Source organism: Callionymus lyra, chromosome 1 (genome assembly GCF_982586985.1).
Source record: "Callionymus lyra chromosome 1, fCalLyr1.hap1.1, whole genome shotgun sequence".
Taxonomy (NCBI): Eukaryota; Metazoa; Chordata; class Actinopteri; order Syngnathiformes; family Callionymidae; genus Callionymus; species Callionymus lyra.
Window position 1 is genome coordinate 11,897,441 of NC_141818.1, and position 17,016 is coordinate 11,914,456.

At 39.5% G+C, this 17,016-nt stretch overlaps 1 protein-coding gene across 2 annotated transcripts; it reads left to right on the plus strand.

The window, feature by feature from the left end:
- The first annotated feature begins 1,507 nt into the window (after positions 1-1,507).
- LOC148087997 (clustered mitochondria protein homolog) lies at positions 1,508-16,855 on the plus strand. Of its 2 annotated transcripts, none has more exons than XM_087793781.1 (27): positions 1,508-1,708; positions 2,982-3,082; positions 3,609-3,780; positions 4,840-4,977; positions 5,052-5,352; positions 5,438-5,560; positions 6,747-6,879; positions 6,967-7,059; positions 7,135-7,301; positions 8,445-8,624; positions 8,691-9,104; positions 9,182-9,255; positions 9,340-9,447; positions 9,512-9,612; positions 10,502-10,654; positions 10,731-10,793; positions 10,870-11,102; positions 11,176-11,260; positions 11,395-11,548; positions 12,568-12,707; positions 13,120-13,200; positions 13,996-14,121; positions 14,195-14,304; positions 14,385-14,478; positions 14,540-14,665; positions 15,774-15,847; positions 16,209-16,855. In XM_087793781.1, the coding sequence occupies exons 1-27, from the start codon at positions 1,663-1,665 to the stop codon at positions 16,675-16,677; spliced, it is 4,059 nt and encodes a 1,352-aa protein (XP_087649907.1). In that variant the 5' UTR covers positions 1,508-1,662; the 3' UTR covers positions 16,678-16,855. The 2 variants fall into 2 exon arrangements, with proteins under 2 accessions (XP_087649907.1, XP_087649915.1); XM_087793789.1 differs by having other exon boundaries at positions 9,343-9,447.
- Positions 16,856-17,016: the final 161 nt, after the last annotated feature.

Below are 17,016 nucleotides of genomic sequence, written 5' to 3' on the forward strand. Positions count from 1 at the left end.
TCACACAAAAAGGGAAAGAAAACACATCTGACCAGAGGCGATACGCTACTACAGCGAGGAAGAGGCCCGGTTATTTTGGATGACTATGTATGTAGTTTTGAGAATGAGACAAATATTGACTACTGTTCCAGACTTTTATGTAACTTACCTAAAACATACGTCTTTAAAAGACAATGAGACCTTTACCTTGAGGGCAAAGATGTAGTGGGGGGTAAATGGGTCTATGCACTCAAAGAGAGCCAAGATGGAACTGTATAATAATAACAATAAAGAGTGATATTTACATTGAACAACCTTAAGGTTATGATGATACATCTAATGAAAAAGACAGGCTGGTGTGTAAACTGCAAAAATCACTATATGGACTTTGTGTTGTGATGCTCTGGTTGCTTTGGATGTGATGACAACATGACGAAAGAAGTGAAGTAGCATTAGCAGTGGCTAATATACCGTCTTCATGGCGACACTTCGTTCTGTGTTCTTCTGAGGCTTTGGACTGTTTTCGGATGAATTCTTCAGACTCCAACGACTGTTACTGAAGTCAAATCGAGTCGCATCAACTCCAGCATCAGCTGTTTGGTGACGTTTTGTAGTCGTTTCCGGTGGTCCGTCCTACTTGTAGTCCGTTTGATTTAGTTTTGGTCAGCGATTGTTTTTTGTTCCGTGAAGATCGTATGTTTTTTGTTTTGTGAATTTGCTTTATTTTTTTAATTGATTTTGTGTTTTGTAAATATTTCAAGTTGTTTCAGCGTTTGTATTTTTTATTTTTAAATGTTGTATTGATTTTGTGAATTTGCTTTATTTTTTTAATTGATTTTGTGTTTTGTTTTGTTCATTTTTTAAGTTGTTTCAGCGTTTGTGTGGTTTTTTTTTTTAATAACTTTTTTCAATGTTTCATTGATTTTGTGTTTTGTTTTGTAACTTTATTAAGCTGTTTCAGTGCTTGTCTGTTTTTTATTTTCAATATTGCATTGATTTTGTGCTTTATTTTGTGATTTTTTAATTTTTTTTCCGTGATTTCTTTTGCACCTCTCGGCCACTGTTTGTTAAGTGAAAGTCGGATTTTAACATCAGCAATATAAAGTAAATATATAAAATAAAAGTGTCATAAAAGGTTCCACATCTGGTTAGAACTTGAAAAACGAAGCATGTCATTTTTTGGGTTCAATTCTTGGAGGTCTTACGTCGCAAAATCTGACACAAACATGTGGTTGTGGTAAGAGCTTTAATAAAGAATCGCTAAACAACAAACGCAGCTTGTCTGTAGGTGTGAAGTTGGCTTGTGTAAAGCGTCACGTTTTCTCCAACAGCAGCCTCCATCAAAAGCGTCAGAATGGCTCCAGGGTCATGGGTGAGGAGCAACATACCAGGGCCGACTGAGTGAGACTTGAACACGTAGACACACCCAGTTCAACAAAGTGTGAGAGACATGCAGAGCGATGAGTGTGTGGAGCAATAGGAGGGTGTGGCTTTTACACACAGAGAATAGATAAGTTGAGCCTTGGCTAGTAGAAAAGGGGCAGGAGCTAAAAATCCTGAAGAGACTTTCACTCTTGACTGCACTTACCCCAGTCACTCTGCTCCAGCTGTTTTTCCCAAAAACTCTAGCATTAAAAAAGAAAGGATCAGTTGAAAGAACAAGGAAATCCTCTGGACGCAGACATGAAGGACAAAGTGAGACGAGGAGGAAGGAATCAAGCAAAAGCTGGTGAGCATTCTTTTGTAAAAAAAAAAGTTTCTATGTAGACTTTCTCTTCCTTCTTCCCTACTACGGTGCCTCCCTCGCAGTAAAAATGTGAAGAGGGTGGGGTATTTAGCATGCGTCTGCTGTGCTCAAGACACTGTTTCCAGCTGCTATTGCCAAGACATTATAAATGAACTTTACCTTCTCCACATGACCAGATGAAGTTGTATTAACCGGCTGTTCTGCACACAAGTGTAAATGCACTGTTGTGTCCATTCAAACAAGTGATATCTGTCAAACCTCTGACAATAAGGAAGCAAGTCGTAGATCAAATGTTCATTTTTTTTCATTGTCGTATGAGTTTATACAGGGAAGCCAACTTGTAATTTGCACTTAGTTAACAATGCAGGATTATGCTTCAGTATTTGTTGTTCAGTTCGGTTGTGGACTATTAACTTACAAGGCGAGTCACAGTAGTTTGTTTATAGCTAATCTTGGATGAAAGAGTGTATGGACCTGATCTCGTTCATACCTCCTCCTGTCACAGAGCCCATTGTTACCCTGCAACTCATTCTCCAGACCTAATGATTGAATTATGACTTCAGAAAGTCTTGAGTCCAGGAGCTTTCAGTCCTCTCAGTGACGGAAGCTATAAACTGTAGAACACCAAGCAGAGGTTTCTCAGGTTCACTGTTTTCAGTGGCAGAAACTGCAGCTCCAGAAGTGAAGAACGTCCTGGATTCAAGCCCACGGAGAGGAGGAACATGACTTTAGCCAATCACAAACAAAGAATCGCTTTTTTTTCCTCTGGGTTCCTTCCAGTAGCAAAGTAGTCCCAGCTTGAAAGCATGGAAGTGAACAGTACAGTCTTACATTTGCTTGAAGGCTTTATGAGAAGGTGCTATATAGCACCTTTGTTTGCAAACATGCGGCAAAGCTTTAGCTTTGTTGGTTTTAGCATTCTGCTGAGTTTACATGCCAACACTGGGTGTGGCTGTCCCTTCACCCTGAGATGACATAAAGACCAGTAGGCAAATTGAACAGGTTTGGTCACAATACGGGTTAAGGAACATGTTTAGTCCTGCTCTCCCCGTGGATTTACATGTGTGAGAGTAAAACTGTGACACACCCACTTTTACTTTCTACTCATCTCAGGCATGTTCACTGCTCAGGGCCAAACTGCCCTCAAGATCTCCACGCAAGATCAAATGTAACCGGTGTTTCAAATGAGAAATGTGATACATATTTTAATGCCAACGTGTACTGACTGGACTCCCTCGTCATCCTCTGTGTTCAGATGTCGTCGGCGGGACGGAGGCGGCGGCTTTCAAGCGAGACGACGACACGTCGTTCCCGGTGAAGATCCAGGGAGCCGGAGTCGAGCAGTTTGAGCTGCAGGTTGGAATTCCACTGGACAATTCAAATGTGTTTACGAAGGGTCTTCATGCTCAAGCATGTTTGTGACGTGGGTTATCACACATAAAGATTTTCTATTCTATTCTATTCTATTCTAAAAATATAAGCTAATCAACCAGGAATATATATATTTTCCAACACCTGTCCAGAGAGAGTGCCGTTTCTTTTTTTACTTTTACATCTGGATGAGAGAAATTTGGATGTTCCTCAGCCAGAATGGAATTAAATCTCTCTCAAAGTAAGACGTCTTCGTGCCAGTCTTGGAGGAAGAACAAAATCAGACTTTTAAAAGAGGTTCCTGCAAATGACTGTTGAGAAATGAAACACAAGGAATTAAACAAGATGTGCTGTAATACTCTGAACATTTTAAACACTTGCATACACTCTTGTATGTCATTTAAATAAAGATAAAGCTATGATTCTTCTTGTGTTGATAATAAATCATATACATTTTTTTTAATACACATTAATTTGTTATTTATTTGAACTTGTTTTTCTTACTGTGCAGGTTCATGGATTTTGGTCAGTTCAGGATGCAATTGTAAATCTACTGGCCAGAGATGAGGTCTGTCCACGTTCCAATTTCACACTCAGCCACGCTGGGGCGGCTCTGGACCCTCTCGCACACATGCAAAGCGTCAAGGCTCTCAAACCAGGAGCCATTGTACGTCTGGTGGAAGGTAATGTCAACCTGCTCTCTTTTTTTTCGGTGTTATTTATCTTGTCTTTAACATCTATACTGCTTCTGGCTCCTTAGCTGCAAATATATATCCAATTATAACTTCATGAATAATAATGTGTGAGACTATTTGATCATCGTGTTTGTGTCAAAAAAGTTTACTTAAGGTAAAGGAATCTATTTTAAGGTCATAAATGGAAGCTTGTAAATGATTGATTCATACACATGTATTCTTCCCAAAGGGAGGTTTTTACAAAAAAATAAATATTTAAGACATACAGTACACATTGAAAAAAGGCCCAAATTATAAAATTATTATTAATAATAATAATAGAATATTAATTACTTAAATTAATACATTAATGAGCAACAACAATAAACGGAGAGAGATAAACTTGAAACAATGGATGAGTTCCCGCTGTTTCATTGGCATTAGCTATGATTGATGCCAAACTCACACACTTATCACACATTCCTACACAGTCGGCGCTCGTTACAAAGCGCTGACTCATCGCTCCTCCTTGTCCGTAAGAAAACCGAAGAGATTTATGAAGAGCGAGATTAGAAAATGTGTGTCAACCAATGACCGCGTCGCAGCTATAAAATGCTATCTGCACAGTGTGAACCAAACACTGAACTCGACTGCTCGACGGTCTCATGATCGTGTTTGTTTCGGTGAAGATCATTGAGTTCAAAGACACGTGTTCTCAGAGATGGCCATTAGTGTGTAAAGAAAGGATCTAACGCAGAGGTGTTCTGAGGTTTAGCAAACATTGAACAGTAGTTTATTGTTTGGGTGGTTGTTCATTTATATGTGCTGGTGAAATGACTGGGATAGGCTTCCGACGTGTGAAATCTTGTTAAGGAATAAGATGAAGAGATTAAATAATGGTGACATCGGTTTATTCTAACTGAAGTGTACAGAAAATTGATTATTAAAACTTTGAAAATAAATGTTTTTAACCCTTAAAAAAAAGTAATTTCCTAGTTGTTTTTTAGCAGATCCACTCATTAAATTGTGCTCAACGATATAAGACCAAATATTTTGTTTCCCCTGCAGAGCCGTACACTTCCCGCTCGGCTCGGCTTCATCTGGCCCGAGTCCTGGAGCTGTTGAGAGCTTCTGGACCTCGTGATGCACTCAGAGATGGACGCTCACCCAGCATTCTGGAGACACTGACACACACTCAAACCCAAGGTGTGCCCCTTTTTTCCCATCAAGACAATGTGACCGATAGAAAGTTTTCACTCATGGTTGTTTGACTATTTCAGAGCCGAACGGAAAGAACCTTAAACGATCCTTGAGCAACACCAAAACAGAAGCGACCAACCAGGACGGAGCTCCCCCGGACTACCTGCTTCCCGGCTCATCCGACCGTCCACTGATGCCTCTGTTGCCTCACAGCTCTCAGGCCGAGGTGCCCACATTTGTAAAGGACCTGTCTCTCAGCTGCTGGAATCCACCTCCAGGCCACAGGAAGCTGCAGGGAGACTTCCTTTACATCACCGTTACAACAATAGAGGGACGAAGATGTGACATCACATCCTCTCCAAAGGGGTTTTTCCTTAATAGGTAAAAAGCTCTATCAATGAATAGCATGAATGTAGTTTTATTCAGATATAATTGACGTATTCAACGATGTTTCTCTCCCACGCAGATCCACTGAAGGAGTTTTCGATTCCCGTCCTGCACAATCTACACCAGTTGACCACTGTTTTACTGACCTGCTGTGTCACATTAGCCCCGCCTTCAAACAGAGCTTCACCACTCACAGAAACAGGTAAATACTCCTGGTGAAATGAGGTTTGGTTTCGAGGGATTCCCTCGAGTTTGTTTCGACCATTAGTGAGAAATCTATAATGAATATAATGTGTTAATTGTGTGGACATAAGACTATATGATGGGCATGAAGTACATGGAAATACATCACAACTATAAAGCTGAGTCAGCAGGATCCTTGGGATGGTTTTAATTCAGTGAAATTAAATTACATTCAAATTAAAGTGTCATATCATAACAATGTTATCTCAAGACGCTTTACAGTTCAAGAAAGACTATTTTGGAGAAAATAAAAACGGATCCCAGCAAATAAATGAGGGAATCACAGTGTGACAAACATTAATTTATAATGAAGAAACCTTAAGCAGAACCAGACTACCCAATGGGTAGACAAATGAATGAAGAAACGATGGCCCATATAGAGTTTGTGTTTTACCTTGTTTATGATAGTTTACAAGCTTATCTTTTGAGTAAATCTGACTTAAACAAGCGTCTTGACGTGTTAAAAGTCACAGGTAATTTTAAAATAAATAATACAACTTACAGTTATACTCAATACAACAGAAATTAAGTCAATTATTTTCTTTGTGCGGCCTACAAAACTCTGAGGACTTTTTTCTTAAATATGCAATTCAACTTTTAGATATATCCAAATACATTTCCTGATGAGAGAAGATCTCACACCTCATGTGTTAAAATACAAAAATACTAAATCAAATATGTTCTGTTTGGTAAGAACTGGTTCTCGATGATGATTAATTAAGAAAACATTAACTAAATTCTAACTACATTCTATTCCTCAGACAGAATAAGGAGATTCAAACCAATCGTAGTATATAATAATAAGTATGAGTCACCACAAAAAGAGGAACCAAAAACCATCTGGCGAGCGGGATAATCCGTTTCAGGTGGCGATTGTGCCGACATTAAAGTGGGTCATATGATGTGACACGACAGTGACTCATCCTCGGTTGTAATAAATGCCACTAAATCTGTTTATAGAAAGAGTTAACCTCTGTTGTCTGCTTAATTATTTCACAAATAACCGACTCACTAGACTCACTATGACGCATCATTTTATTGTCTTTTGTTTTCAATATATTTTGTTATTACAGATAATTTTGCACCAACAAGGTGCTTCAGCCATTTTTTTTAGTTTGATCGCTCACTTTTATATTCACCTAAAGGCATCAGCAACTCCCAGTGGAGATGACACCGACACCCTACCAGACCTTGTGCTGGTTGGGACCTCCATGTGCCTCACGCACCCACAGGAACACCTTCAACGGTCTGGTGGTGGACGAACATCCAGCAAATCAGGTAATTTTAACAATAACTTTTTCTAAATTTTACTCTCAAATGCATGGTTTATTAGAGTTATTAGATGAGCGGATGTTTGACTTGCAGGGCACAGACTGGAACGAGGAGATGCAAGCCGCCCGAGATCTTCCTCAGAGGACTCTGGAGGAGCGGCTGCAGAGAGAGCGAGCTCTGCTGCAGGTGCAGACCCGACTGACTCTTCAAGAATTCAGATGCATAAACAAACAACGTTAAAACCGTTTTTCTGGCTCACAGGTAAACAGTGCGTTTGTGAAGACTCTGGTTCAGGCGGCGGAGCCGGTCGTGGAAGGATTGGTGGAGCCCATCAACGGCAATCCAGATGACCCTGCTTTCATGTGGGGGGGGCTGTTCATGAGTCAGGGGGCTGCAAACCCTGAGTTCGGGGGCGAAAAAGGCAGAAAGTGAGTTTTATCTTTTCAGAATACTTATCAAACACTTTTATTTTTATTTATTCTCATGCAAAGAAATTCAGATTAACCCTTGTGTAATCTCAGGGTCATAACCAATGTGTTTGTGTTATCCCTTGTGTTGTTCAGGCCTTCGGGTCACCTTGACCCAGAGATAACACAAGGCTTAAGAACATTCTCATAACCACATTTGTTTTGGATTAAAGAAACAAACAATTCATACAATATCATGTCATCACGTTTGTGAATCAGATAAACTAGAAAGGCACTTAAGGGGTGCAGAACTCTGCCTGCATATTTAGTATCACATGGTTGTCAAAGTCAATCATACAAGGAGCCAAAATCATTGAGCTGTTGAGTCACAGGCTGATTTTTTTTTACCAAACTGTCTTTGACAGGAAGTGTGAGTGTGATGCAATATTGTCAATCTTAGAGGCTTAATCTTTATTATCTGGTTGTTCCTTTTTCTTTTTACATCAGTTTTACTAATTGGAAGTCAGTGTAATTATTGATATCTCTGCTCATTATCTCCTCCTAAATACTTGCAGACTTATCACTAATGTCACTTGTTTTCTACTCACCCTCATGGTGACTAAGGGTTGGGATATTTCCAGAGTAATCTGTTCCTTTTAAGAGTTAGAGGCAAAAATGTATGTTTATTTTATCCAAATACCTCCATGGTGCTCTGTAATGTCTGGAACGTCCTTCTTGTATCGGAGCCTGGACATGAGGAATTGTTTCGAAAAACGTAAATGAGTCTGAGTTTATGTTTTATAATCCCAACCGACAAGAGGGCGAGTAGTTAATTTATGAACAAACCCTTTAATCTTATTTTGTCCAAACCATCCGGCAGGCCACATAAAATGACTTCATGGCTCCATGATTTGTGTTTGACACAGATGATCTATATACTGTATTTCTTTCTTTTAAAAAAAAATTAAAATGGGGGTAGCGTTACAGGACCCTTCCTGCACAGCACACAGTAGGCGAAGAAGAGTTGCTTGAGCTTCAACTACAACTTACTATTTGAAAAGTTTGAAGAAACCATTAAAATCTTACTTAATCCAGAACAGTGCAGTATTTGAGTCATCTTTTCCTGGTTAGAGATGTACATAAATCTCATCGAATCTGTTGCAGGACTGCTCAGAGGTTGGAGCTCCGAGGGGTTCAGGCCTACAGTGAACTAGAGAACCTCCAGGAGCTACACACTCTTCCCACAGCCATCGTGGACTACAGGGGGGTCCGTCTGTCGGCACAAGGTCTGGCTCCTGGATTAGGAGGCTCCGAGACTGACCAGGAAAATTCCCCAGCATCAAGGTACTGGTCTTAGATCACTGGTGGTCCTCATGAGTACGGTATGATTCTCCTGATATCTTCCTCCAGAGGGCTGCTGTACGGACTCAACGCCGGGCCTCAGGAATCTCCGCACCGCAGGAAGCTTCTGGAACTCCTGGCTCACTCGGCCAAAGCTCTGTCCGTCCAGAGGCACGCAGTGGTGGCCCCCAGCGGTCACCAGGTGCCCTTGTTCACGTCGGTGGACTCCCAGGGACTGTTGGGTGCCGACGGGAGGTTCTACGTGCTGGATGTATTCAGGACTTTCCCGACCGATGCCAACTTCTGTCCGGAGAGCGAGACAGCAGCTAAGGATAGTTCGGAGAACGGCGAAGAAGAAACGAGCGTCGCCGTGAACCAAGGCTGGCCGGAGAACTACAAGACAGAATACGGGCTTCCACGGAATTTCACCCACAACCTGTGCAGACTGAAGCCGGAGCTGATCAAGGCCTTCATCCAGCACAAGTGAGTTCTTCTTCCGCTAAACACTCTTTTCATTTTTAACGTCGTCTTCCGTCGACTAAGCTCTTAATCTCCGGCAGACATGCCCAGTTCTCACAGTGCGTCCGGGACAAGTTGGACGAGAATGGAGGCTTTGAAGAATGTGCCACAGCTTGTAAGAAGTGATTCATGATATCTGAATGAAGAATTCGCATCATCGCCTCCATGATTTATGATCCTTCACACGATTACTCCTCAGCAGGCGACTCCAGAGCCAAGGAGGCCGTCAGAGCCGCCTGCCGGGAGGTGGGCTCCATCAGTGACATCATATTTGAGATGAAGTTCTGTCCGAGCACCTTCTCTCCAGGTAAATATTTACAACGTTTGCTGCAAACACAAGCATTTTTTTAAACTTGTGTCTATGTGTTTAGGAGTGTCCATCCCTCCTGCCGAGAGTTCCCAGAACCAGTTGCAGGAGAGATTACTGAGGGAGGCAGCAGCTTTTATCGTCACACACCAGATACCAGCATTTGTAAGTTCTACAGCCGACCCGTGTTTGGCCCGTGGGCCACATGTTGACCTTCAACTGTATTGATGTAGCCCTCGTGCAAACAAAACTATTACTGCATTAGTTTGTTCTAAGTTTTATATAACTTTTTGTGTTTATATTTAAGGATTATTATCTCTTTATTTTTGTCTTCTCATGCCTTTAAAATCATTTAATTAAGTATTTGATTATTAGATGTCTTTGTTATATTTTAAATTAACTTAATGTAGTTCAAATTATAAAATAAATAAAATGGACACTGATAAAAATGATTTGTTTTGTTATGATTGTCATTGTTATTGTATTTATTTTTCATTTGAACTACATTAAGTTTTAAAATATAAAATTTATATATTTTATTCCAAAATGTATATATTAATCAAATATTCAACCATAATCTCCTACACTTCCATTGACCCTTGGTGACATATAATGTTCTAGAGGTTAATATAGCATCACATTCACCCTCATCCTTTTATAATGGTATTTTCTTCTTTTTTTTTATTATTATTTTCACTATTTTGGAGGGGAAAAATAAACATATTAACATATATTTACACACACATATATATATACAGTATATATGTATATATATATATAAATATATATATATATATATATATATATATATATATATATATATTTACACACACATATATATATACAGTATATATGTATATATATATATATATATTTATATATTTATATGTGTGTGTGTGTGTAAATAAATATATATATATATATATATATATATATATATATATATATATATATATACACACACCATATAGTAGGTGAAGTATACAACATGACCCCTGAGGAAATGTACAGAATCCTTCTGGTGCATTTACTAAGTAAATGTTTGTTTTTAAAGCTGGAGTTTTGCTCTCAAAGCAACGAAGCACCGATGGATGGAGCTTCTCTGAAACAAGCGTTGCACCAGAAAGGCGTTAACCTTCGATATCTGGGTCACGTTATGAAAGCCATCAAGAACTCGGAGCACAAGGACCACCTGAGGCACATTAAGGTGTGTGACTTTCAAAAAAGTGTCCTTAATTTGCAGAGGAAACGGCTCTTAACTGTCATCTGCTCTACTCTTCCAGAGATTAGTCACCGGTGAGATTCTGATGCGATCGGCAAGAAGGGTGTTCAACAGTTTCCTCCAGGTACTCCACATTCATGTTTGGAGGTTATTAAAGGCTGACATTCTACACAATCCAACCCGTGCTGATGTGTTCGCAGGGCGTGGACGTCGCAAGTCTGGCGACAGCTGTCAGTCACTTCCTCTGCTGCCTATTGGCTCCTCAGAACGCGACCCCGCCCACAGGCGAGGACTCCAAGAAGAAGTCCAGGAGGCGTGGCCGAGGACCGGGGGCTTCCGAGAGCACCCCCTGGAGCATGATGACCGGCTCCGAGCTGTGGAACCTGGTTTGCCAAGATGCTGCTGAGACATACAACATCTCAGACCAGCTCGGGTAGTTAACCCTTCCACTGCTCACCTCACTTTTATGAATGCAACTCAACTAGACACCGATGTGTTCGCGACAGGTCTGGTGTGGCACAGCTGGTCGAGCTTCATGGACTACAGAAGATCTCTCTGCTCAGAGAGTTCTGCTTGAAGACCGGGGTTCAGGTAACATAAACATTAGATTGATTTAACTTCTAATGTATCTTGAATCTTTCATCTCGTATGTTGTATTATTGTGTTTCCATCTGATCATTATGAGGCTGTAGTTGTGAAAGTTCATTGTCGGTTGTGACTCACAGGTGCGACTAAGGGACTACAGCTTCGACAGCCAGAGCAAACCTGCCATCGGCCCTGACGACATCGTCAACATCTTCCCTGTCGTCAAACATCTCGACATGCTGCCTGTTGAGGCTTCCAAAGCTCTGGAGGCCGCACAGACTTCCATTCATAAAGGTGACTCACTCTGACCTTTTCCTGCAGAAAGTCAGCAAACTTCAATCCACTTCTGGACCCCGAGTGGGAAGTGGAAAAGTGGTGCATTTTGCACATTGTCCCTTTTATTAAGTGCTATTAAGCACTCAGCATACAGGAAATAAAGTAGGAATATTCAATATGCTGTATATAAAATGTCACCATGTTACATGTGTGTATTTGGAGATTTGTAATATAAATGTGAAGTTATTTAAAATATCAAAAAACGTAACTAGAACTCAAGTGGCAAAAGGCAAAAATATTAGGGGGAAAAAGTTGCTACTTTAATGTTAAAATGAAATTCAAAATAAAAGAATATACAGGCACCAAAGAGAGGGTGAAAAAACAAAAAACATATATTATCATCTCGATTATGTGCATTGTTTTACAGTGTATTTATTTTGAATGAATTTATAAGTTTTATAAAATCAAAATATTTTTTTGTTTTGTATGCATTATAAACACGCAATCATGGACTTCTTTTTTACTTTATTCAAATATTTAAACAGATTTATGGATACATTATGAAATCCATTTATTTTAAATCAAAACCTTTTGTCGGAAAACATTTGTACATTATCATTTATTTTGCCTTTGTAAAAAGACCCACATCTTTAAACCTGATTCAGTAGTTTAAATATTCCAAGGTCCGATATTACTTACCTCACCAACATTTTCAAGTTTTATTAAGTAAGTATTTTAATTTAACAACAAAACATGTTTATTAATAATCACACTCTCTGTTTAAGAACAAAGCAAAACAAATTAAGTTAAAACGGATCTTAAAATATATACAACTAGACAAACATTTACTTTTGTGTTCTCTAATTAAACTGTTAAACCCTCACCTTGTTCGCAAACTTTATAAATGGTTGCTAACTGCAAACAGTGTATTATTAGTTTGGAGAATAAAAGCAATGATGTCACTGTGAGCTTTGCTCAGGTTTAATCCACAAAGTTCTCCAATAACTCGACTAATCTGGATCATTCGTTGCTGGCAGGACTGCTGGATCAGGCCAAGGAGCCCCTGAAAGAAGCGGGGTACCTGTTCAGTCGGGTGTGTGACGACCTGCACCCGGACGCCGCCTACTGTAGCAGCCAGCTGGCAAAGGTCAACTTCCTGCAGGGCAAGACCGCTGAGGTGAGTCGACTCAAACGTTAGTGTCGACCGGAGGTGTTTTACTTGAAGGCGTGAGACTCGAACACAAGTGGACGTGATGTCTAAGCAAGGCTGGGTCAAAGAATTCAAGCAAAGACTTTGAAATATTCCACAAATGTCGATGAACTGTACACCGCTCAGACTGTTTACAAGAGGCTCAAGTTGTAAATTGACTTACAGTCAACACCTTTGTCAGGTGAGCATACCCTTCAGGCATTTCCAGAGAAAGGCCTTGGGGCAAACCGCTTAGCAGATCTTGTATTTTCCTCAGAAGAAGGTGTGGCTTCTCGGTCCCTTTAACTTCATCTGCACCAGCATGATTTTTCTGCCGTCGCTCCTTCAGCATTATTCACTACAGTTGTTGATTCACTTTCGTTTGATATTATTCCTGCAGGCCCGCGGTGCCCAACTGAGATCCGTGGTCATCAGCGAGAGGGTCCTCGGCTTCGACCACCCTAACACCATCCAGCAATACGTAAGAGAAATGATGACAATTTGATTGTCAAGTTCATGCTATGCTAGCATAAGAATGATGACATAATGCAGGGGTGGGCAATTAAATTTCTTCAAGGGCCACATTAAATTCTGTGAATGTTGTTAGGGGGCCGTCGTGAAAAAGAAAGACGAGAAAATCCCTAAATAAAGGACAAGCGTCATTAGGCCGTGACATTTATTAAGCTAAATAAGCTGCAATTTTATTCTTGTATGAGTTTTTTTCAAAAAATTTCTTCAACTAACTTTAAATATTTTGAGGGATTAATATATATTCAAAAAAGTATACACAAAAAGCAGGGGGAAAGTAAATAAGTGTTGTAAATGAATAATAAATACAAAGTACACCTTTTAATGCATTAGAACCATTTATACATGATCATACTTTGACATTACAAGGGCCGCATAAATACAGTCAAAGGGCCGCATGTGGCCCCCGGGCCGCACTTTGCCCAGGTCTGACATAATGTATAGATTATGATATCAAGAAATAGTTAGCGACTGGTTGATAAAGAAAAGAAAACAGTGTTGCTACTTTTTATAACCCTTGTGTTAACTCAGGGGTCAAGGTGATCCGAAGAAAACAAATGTGTTTGTGGTATCCCTTGTGTTCTCTCTCGGTCAGGGGGAACGACCAGAAATGCATATGCAGTGGTAGAGGTCACCGTCACCGAGAGACAACGCCATGCATTTGTTTTCGGATCACCGGGTCACATTGACCCTGATAAAACACAAGGGTCAAGAGGATTTAATTCAATGTTATTCTGGTGGTTGACAGGCCTTCCTAGCCGTGTATCTGTACGCTGGTGGAGAAACCGTTTTGGCCCAGAAGTGCCTGCAGAGAGCTCGCCTGCTGCTGCTCACCATCCACGGAGAAGACCATCCCTACATAGCGACACTGGACGTACGTGGCACATGGACCGCTCACCGTGTAGACATGATGGTACAAAGAGTTTCATGATGGTGTTCTGCTGCAGAGCTGCCTGGGGTTGATGATAAGCGGACCTCTGGCCGGAAAGTTCCTGAAAAATGCCGTCCGACTCAACATGTCCCTCTTAGGGCCCTCAAACATCCACACCGCACTCAGGTTGGCGTTTTTTTTTCTTGCTATTATAGTTTTGTGTTTTGTTGAGGTCAATTCTTATTTCCTGCATCTGTGATGTACAGCCAACATCTGCTGGCGCAGTGGATGTGCAGTCAGGGCGACTATCGATCCGCCATGAGCCACGAGAAAGAAGCTCTCACCGCTTTCACTCTGATGGTAAACATTTATGACTTCCTGAATCTATGCACATGATACTTAATCGTTGACCTCTGTTCAGTTCGGGCCGGATCACGCTCAGACCCGCTTCAGCACAGAGTTTCTGTCCACCATCACTAAACAGGCAGTGAACGTTGAACGTTCTCTGAGACAAGCAGCAGCTGAAGCCATCGAACATCCAGTGGAGGTACGACCTTGACCTTTATATCTGAAGTAAACCATCTTTAAAGTACTGACACTGTAAAGTTACTCATAATTGAATCATTGAACATTTACACATTTGTTATACTATTAGTAATTATTTTATTAAGACATTTATTATTCACTTAAGCATTTAGTATTCATCCAACATTGATAAAATATTGTCAAAACGAATAAAACAAAAGCTTTTTTCCAACCTTGGTTTGAGACCCATATGTTCAAAAGATTTCAATTGTTTTTAAAAATATATATTTGTTTCTTACTTGTGTCGTATTCATTAAATAAAACATCATCTTTCAGTTTTGTCAAAGTTGGATATAAATATTCTTAGATATTCAGACCAATATTAATAGTTGTGTTTTCTATGACACAAACCACACCCTGTATGGATAGTATAATGTACTGCTTGTTGTCTATTATATGATATAACTTTTAATAAATATGTTTTCCAAAACCTGAATTAACACAACATAACAATTAAATAAATTATATATATATATATATATATATATATATATATATATATATATATATATATATATATATATGTATTCTTGATTATTGTGATTTACTCTGTACTTTTTAGGCTTTACTAAAATATACTTACTACCCATTTTAATTTACAATTTTGAATGGTACAAAAGACAAAACGGACACATTTCAGACATTAAACGATTTAAAATAATACAAATCATTCTTATAAAACACCTCATCTAAAATAATTGCTTCCTTAGTGCTTGCGTGTTTTTTTTTCTTTTGCTTACTTTGTGTCTTATTTCATTCTTTTATTCTGAACTGATGCCACACAAACAAAATCACAAGACTGGCAATACATTTTCTCATTATGTCTTTATTTTCAGTTTCTTTCTATAATGACTTCTTCATAAACTCTTAATCTATTCACATTTTTCAATAGTCAGATTAAAAAAGAGATTTTCCTTCTCTGCTTGTGTGTTATATGGTACAAACTCTGTTTTCCTCCCAGTTATTAGTGTCTCTAAATCAGAGGTGGTCGTCTGTGTATTTCTTTGGGAACAATCTGAAGACATGAACATGTTTCTAAAATAAACCAAGTTGCTGTTTCCCTCTTGTAGTGCATCACACCTTCCACTGAAGCCATTCAAGAGCAGATGCTTCTGGTCACTGGAATTAAAAGAATTGCCTACAGGTGAGAGCCATAGATCATTTTCTTTTACCTGTTAACTTTTCTTTCAAAGTAAAGCTGAGGATAATATACTAGCATACATAGAATCAGTGGCTTTCCAACATCAATGTTCTTCTCTAAGAAAGATGTTTATAAAGAAACCTGTAACCTTTTGTCTTTTGTCACAAGTGGAAAATTCCGTTTTTAATTCACCCATTTTTCCTCTGTAGAAAATATTAACATTAGAAATATTTGCTTTCCTTCGAAAAAAAAATTACTTTGTGTGAACGATAGAAAATCTGAAAAGTTGTAAGTAAGTCAGTGTTATTAATGTGCGACATGACATTAGTATTTTAGACATAATTTCCTCTGTTCTTCTCTGCAGCAACAAGTTCCTTGAGTTCAAAAAGAGGCACAAAGAAATCAAAGCAGCGGTGACCAAAGAACTGCTGAGCGAGTTGGCGAAGGAAGCCCTCTTCCCCGAGTTTCTGAAGGAAGCAGAGAAAAACGAAAACAAGGAAGCAGGAAACGAGTGCGAAGCTGAAAAGGGAGAAAACACTGCAGTCAGTGCGACTAAGAACCAGCCTGAGAAGGAAACTGAGGAGACGTCCACGTGTGTTCTGGCCAACGGTCACGCCTCAGATCCAGAAGGAAAAACACAAGTGGACGATCCATCAGGAGCAGATGCTAAAACATCTCCTGCAGTTAAAAGTGAAGCTAAAATTGTGAGCAAACCCTTGAATAAAGGGACCTGGGCTGATGTGGTTTCCAAATCTCCGGTGGCCAACGGGACGGAGAACAAACTCGCAGCTGTGAACGGTGTTCACGGTGTGAGCGGAGAAACCGAGGAGTAAAGAAACGCACACATCTCACTGTATTAACAAATAACTGCTGTAAGATCGTGACCTCATGACCCCTGAGATCAATTTTATACCATTAACATGAAGTCTAACTGACATAAGTATTACTGTGTGCTCAAGTTGGGAAGTGGCTGGTTTTTTCTTTTCCAATAAAGTTTTTACTAAGTAACAAGTTCAAAGGTTTTTCTCCTCACAGACTAAATCATTTATCACAGAAATTTAATTTCAGATGAAGTTGTACAAAATAAGGGCATTTATTAAAATATTGACGTTCAAAAGACACTCAAAAAAAAAAAATGTCAAAGTTAGATTAATTTAGTAGATTTTTCTCTC

Bases quoted from the DNA above. Each gene is read 5' to 3' on its own strand.
- LOC148087997 (XM_087793781.1), top strand. From the start codon at position 1,663: ATGAAGGACAAAGTGAGACGAGGAGGAAGGAATCAAGCAAAAGCTG. The intron at 14,479-14,539 runs GTAAACATTTAT...ACCTCTGTTCAG, and splicing joins TCACCGCTTTCACTCTGATG to TTCGGGCCGGATCACGCTCA. The intron at 14,666-15,773 runs GTACGACCTTGA...TCCCTCTTGTAG, and splicing joins CCATCGAACATCCAGTGGAG to TGCATCACACCTTCCACTGA.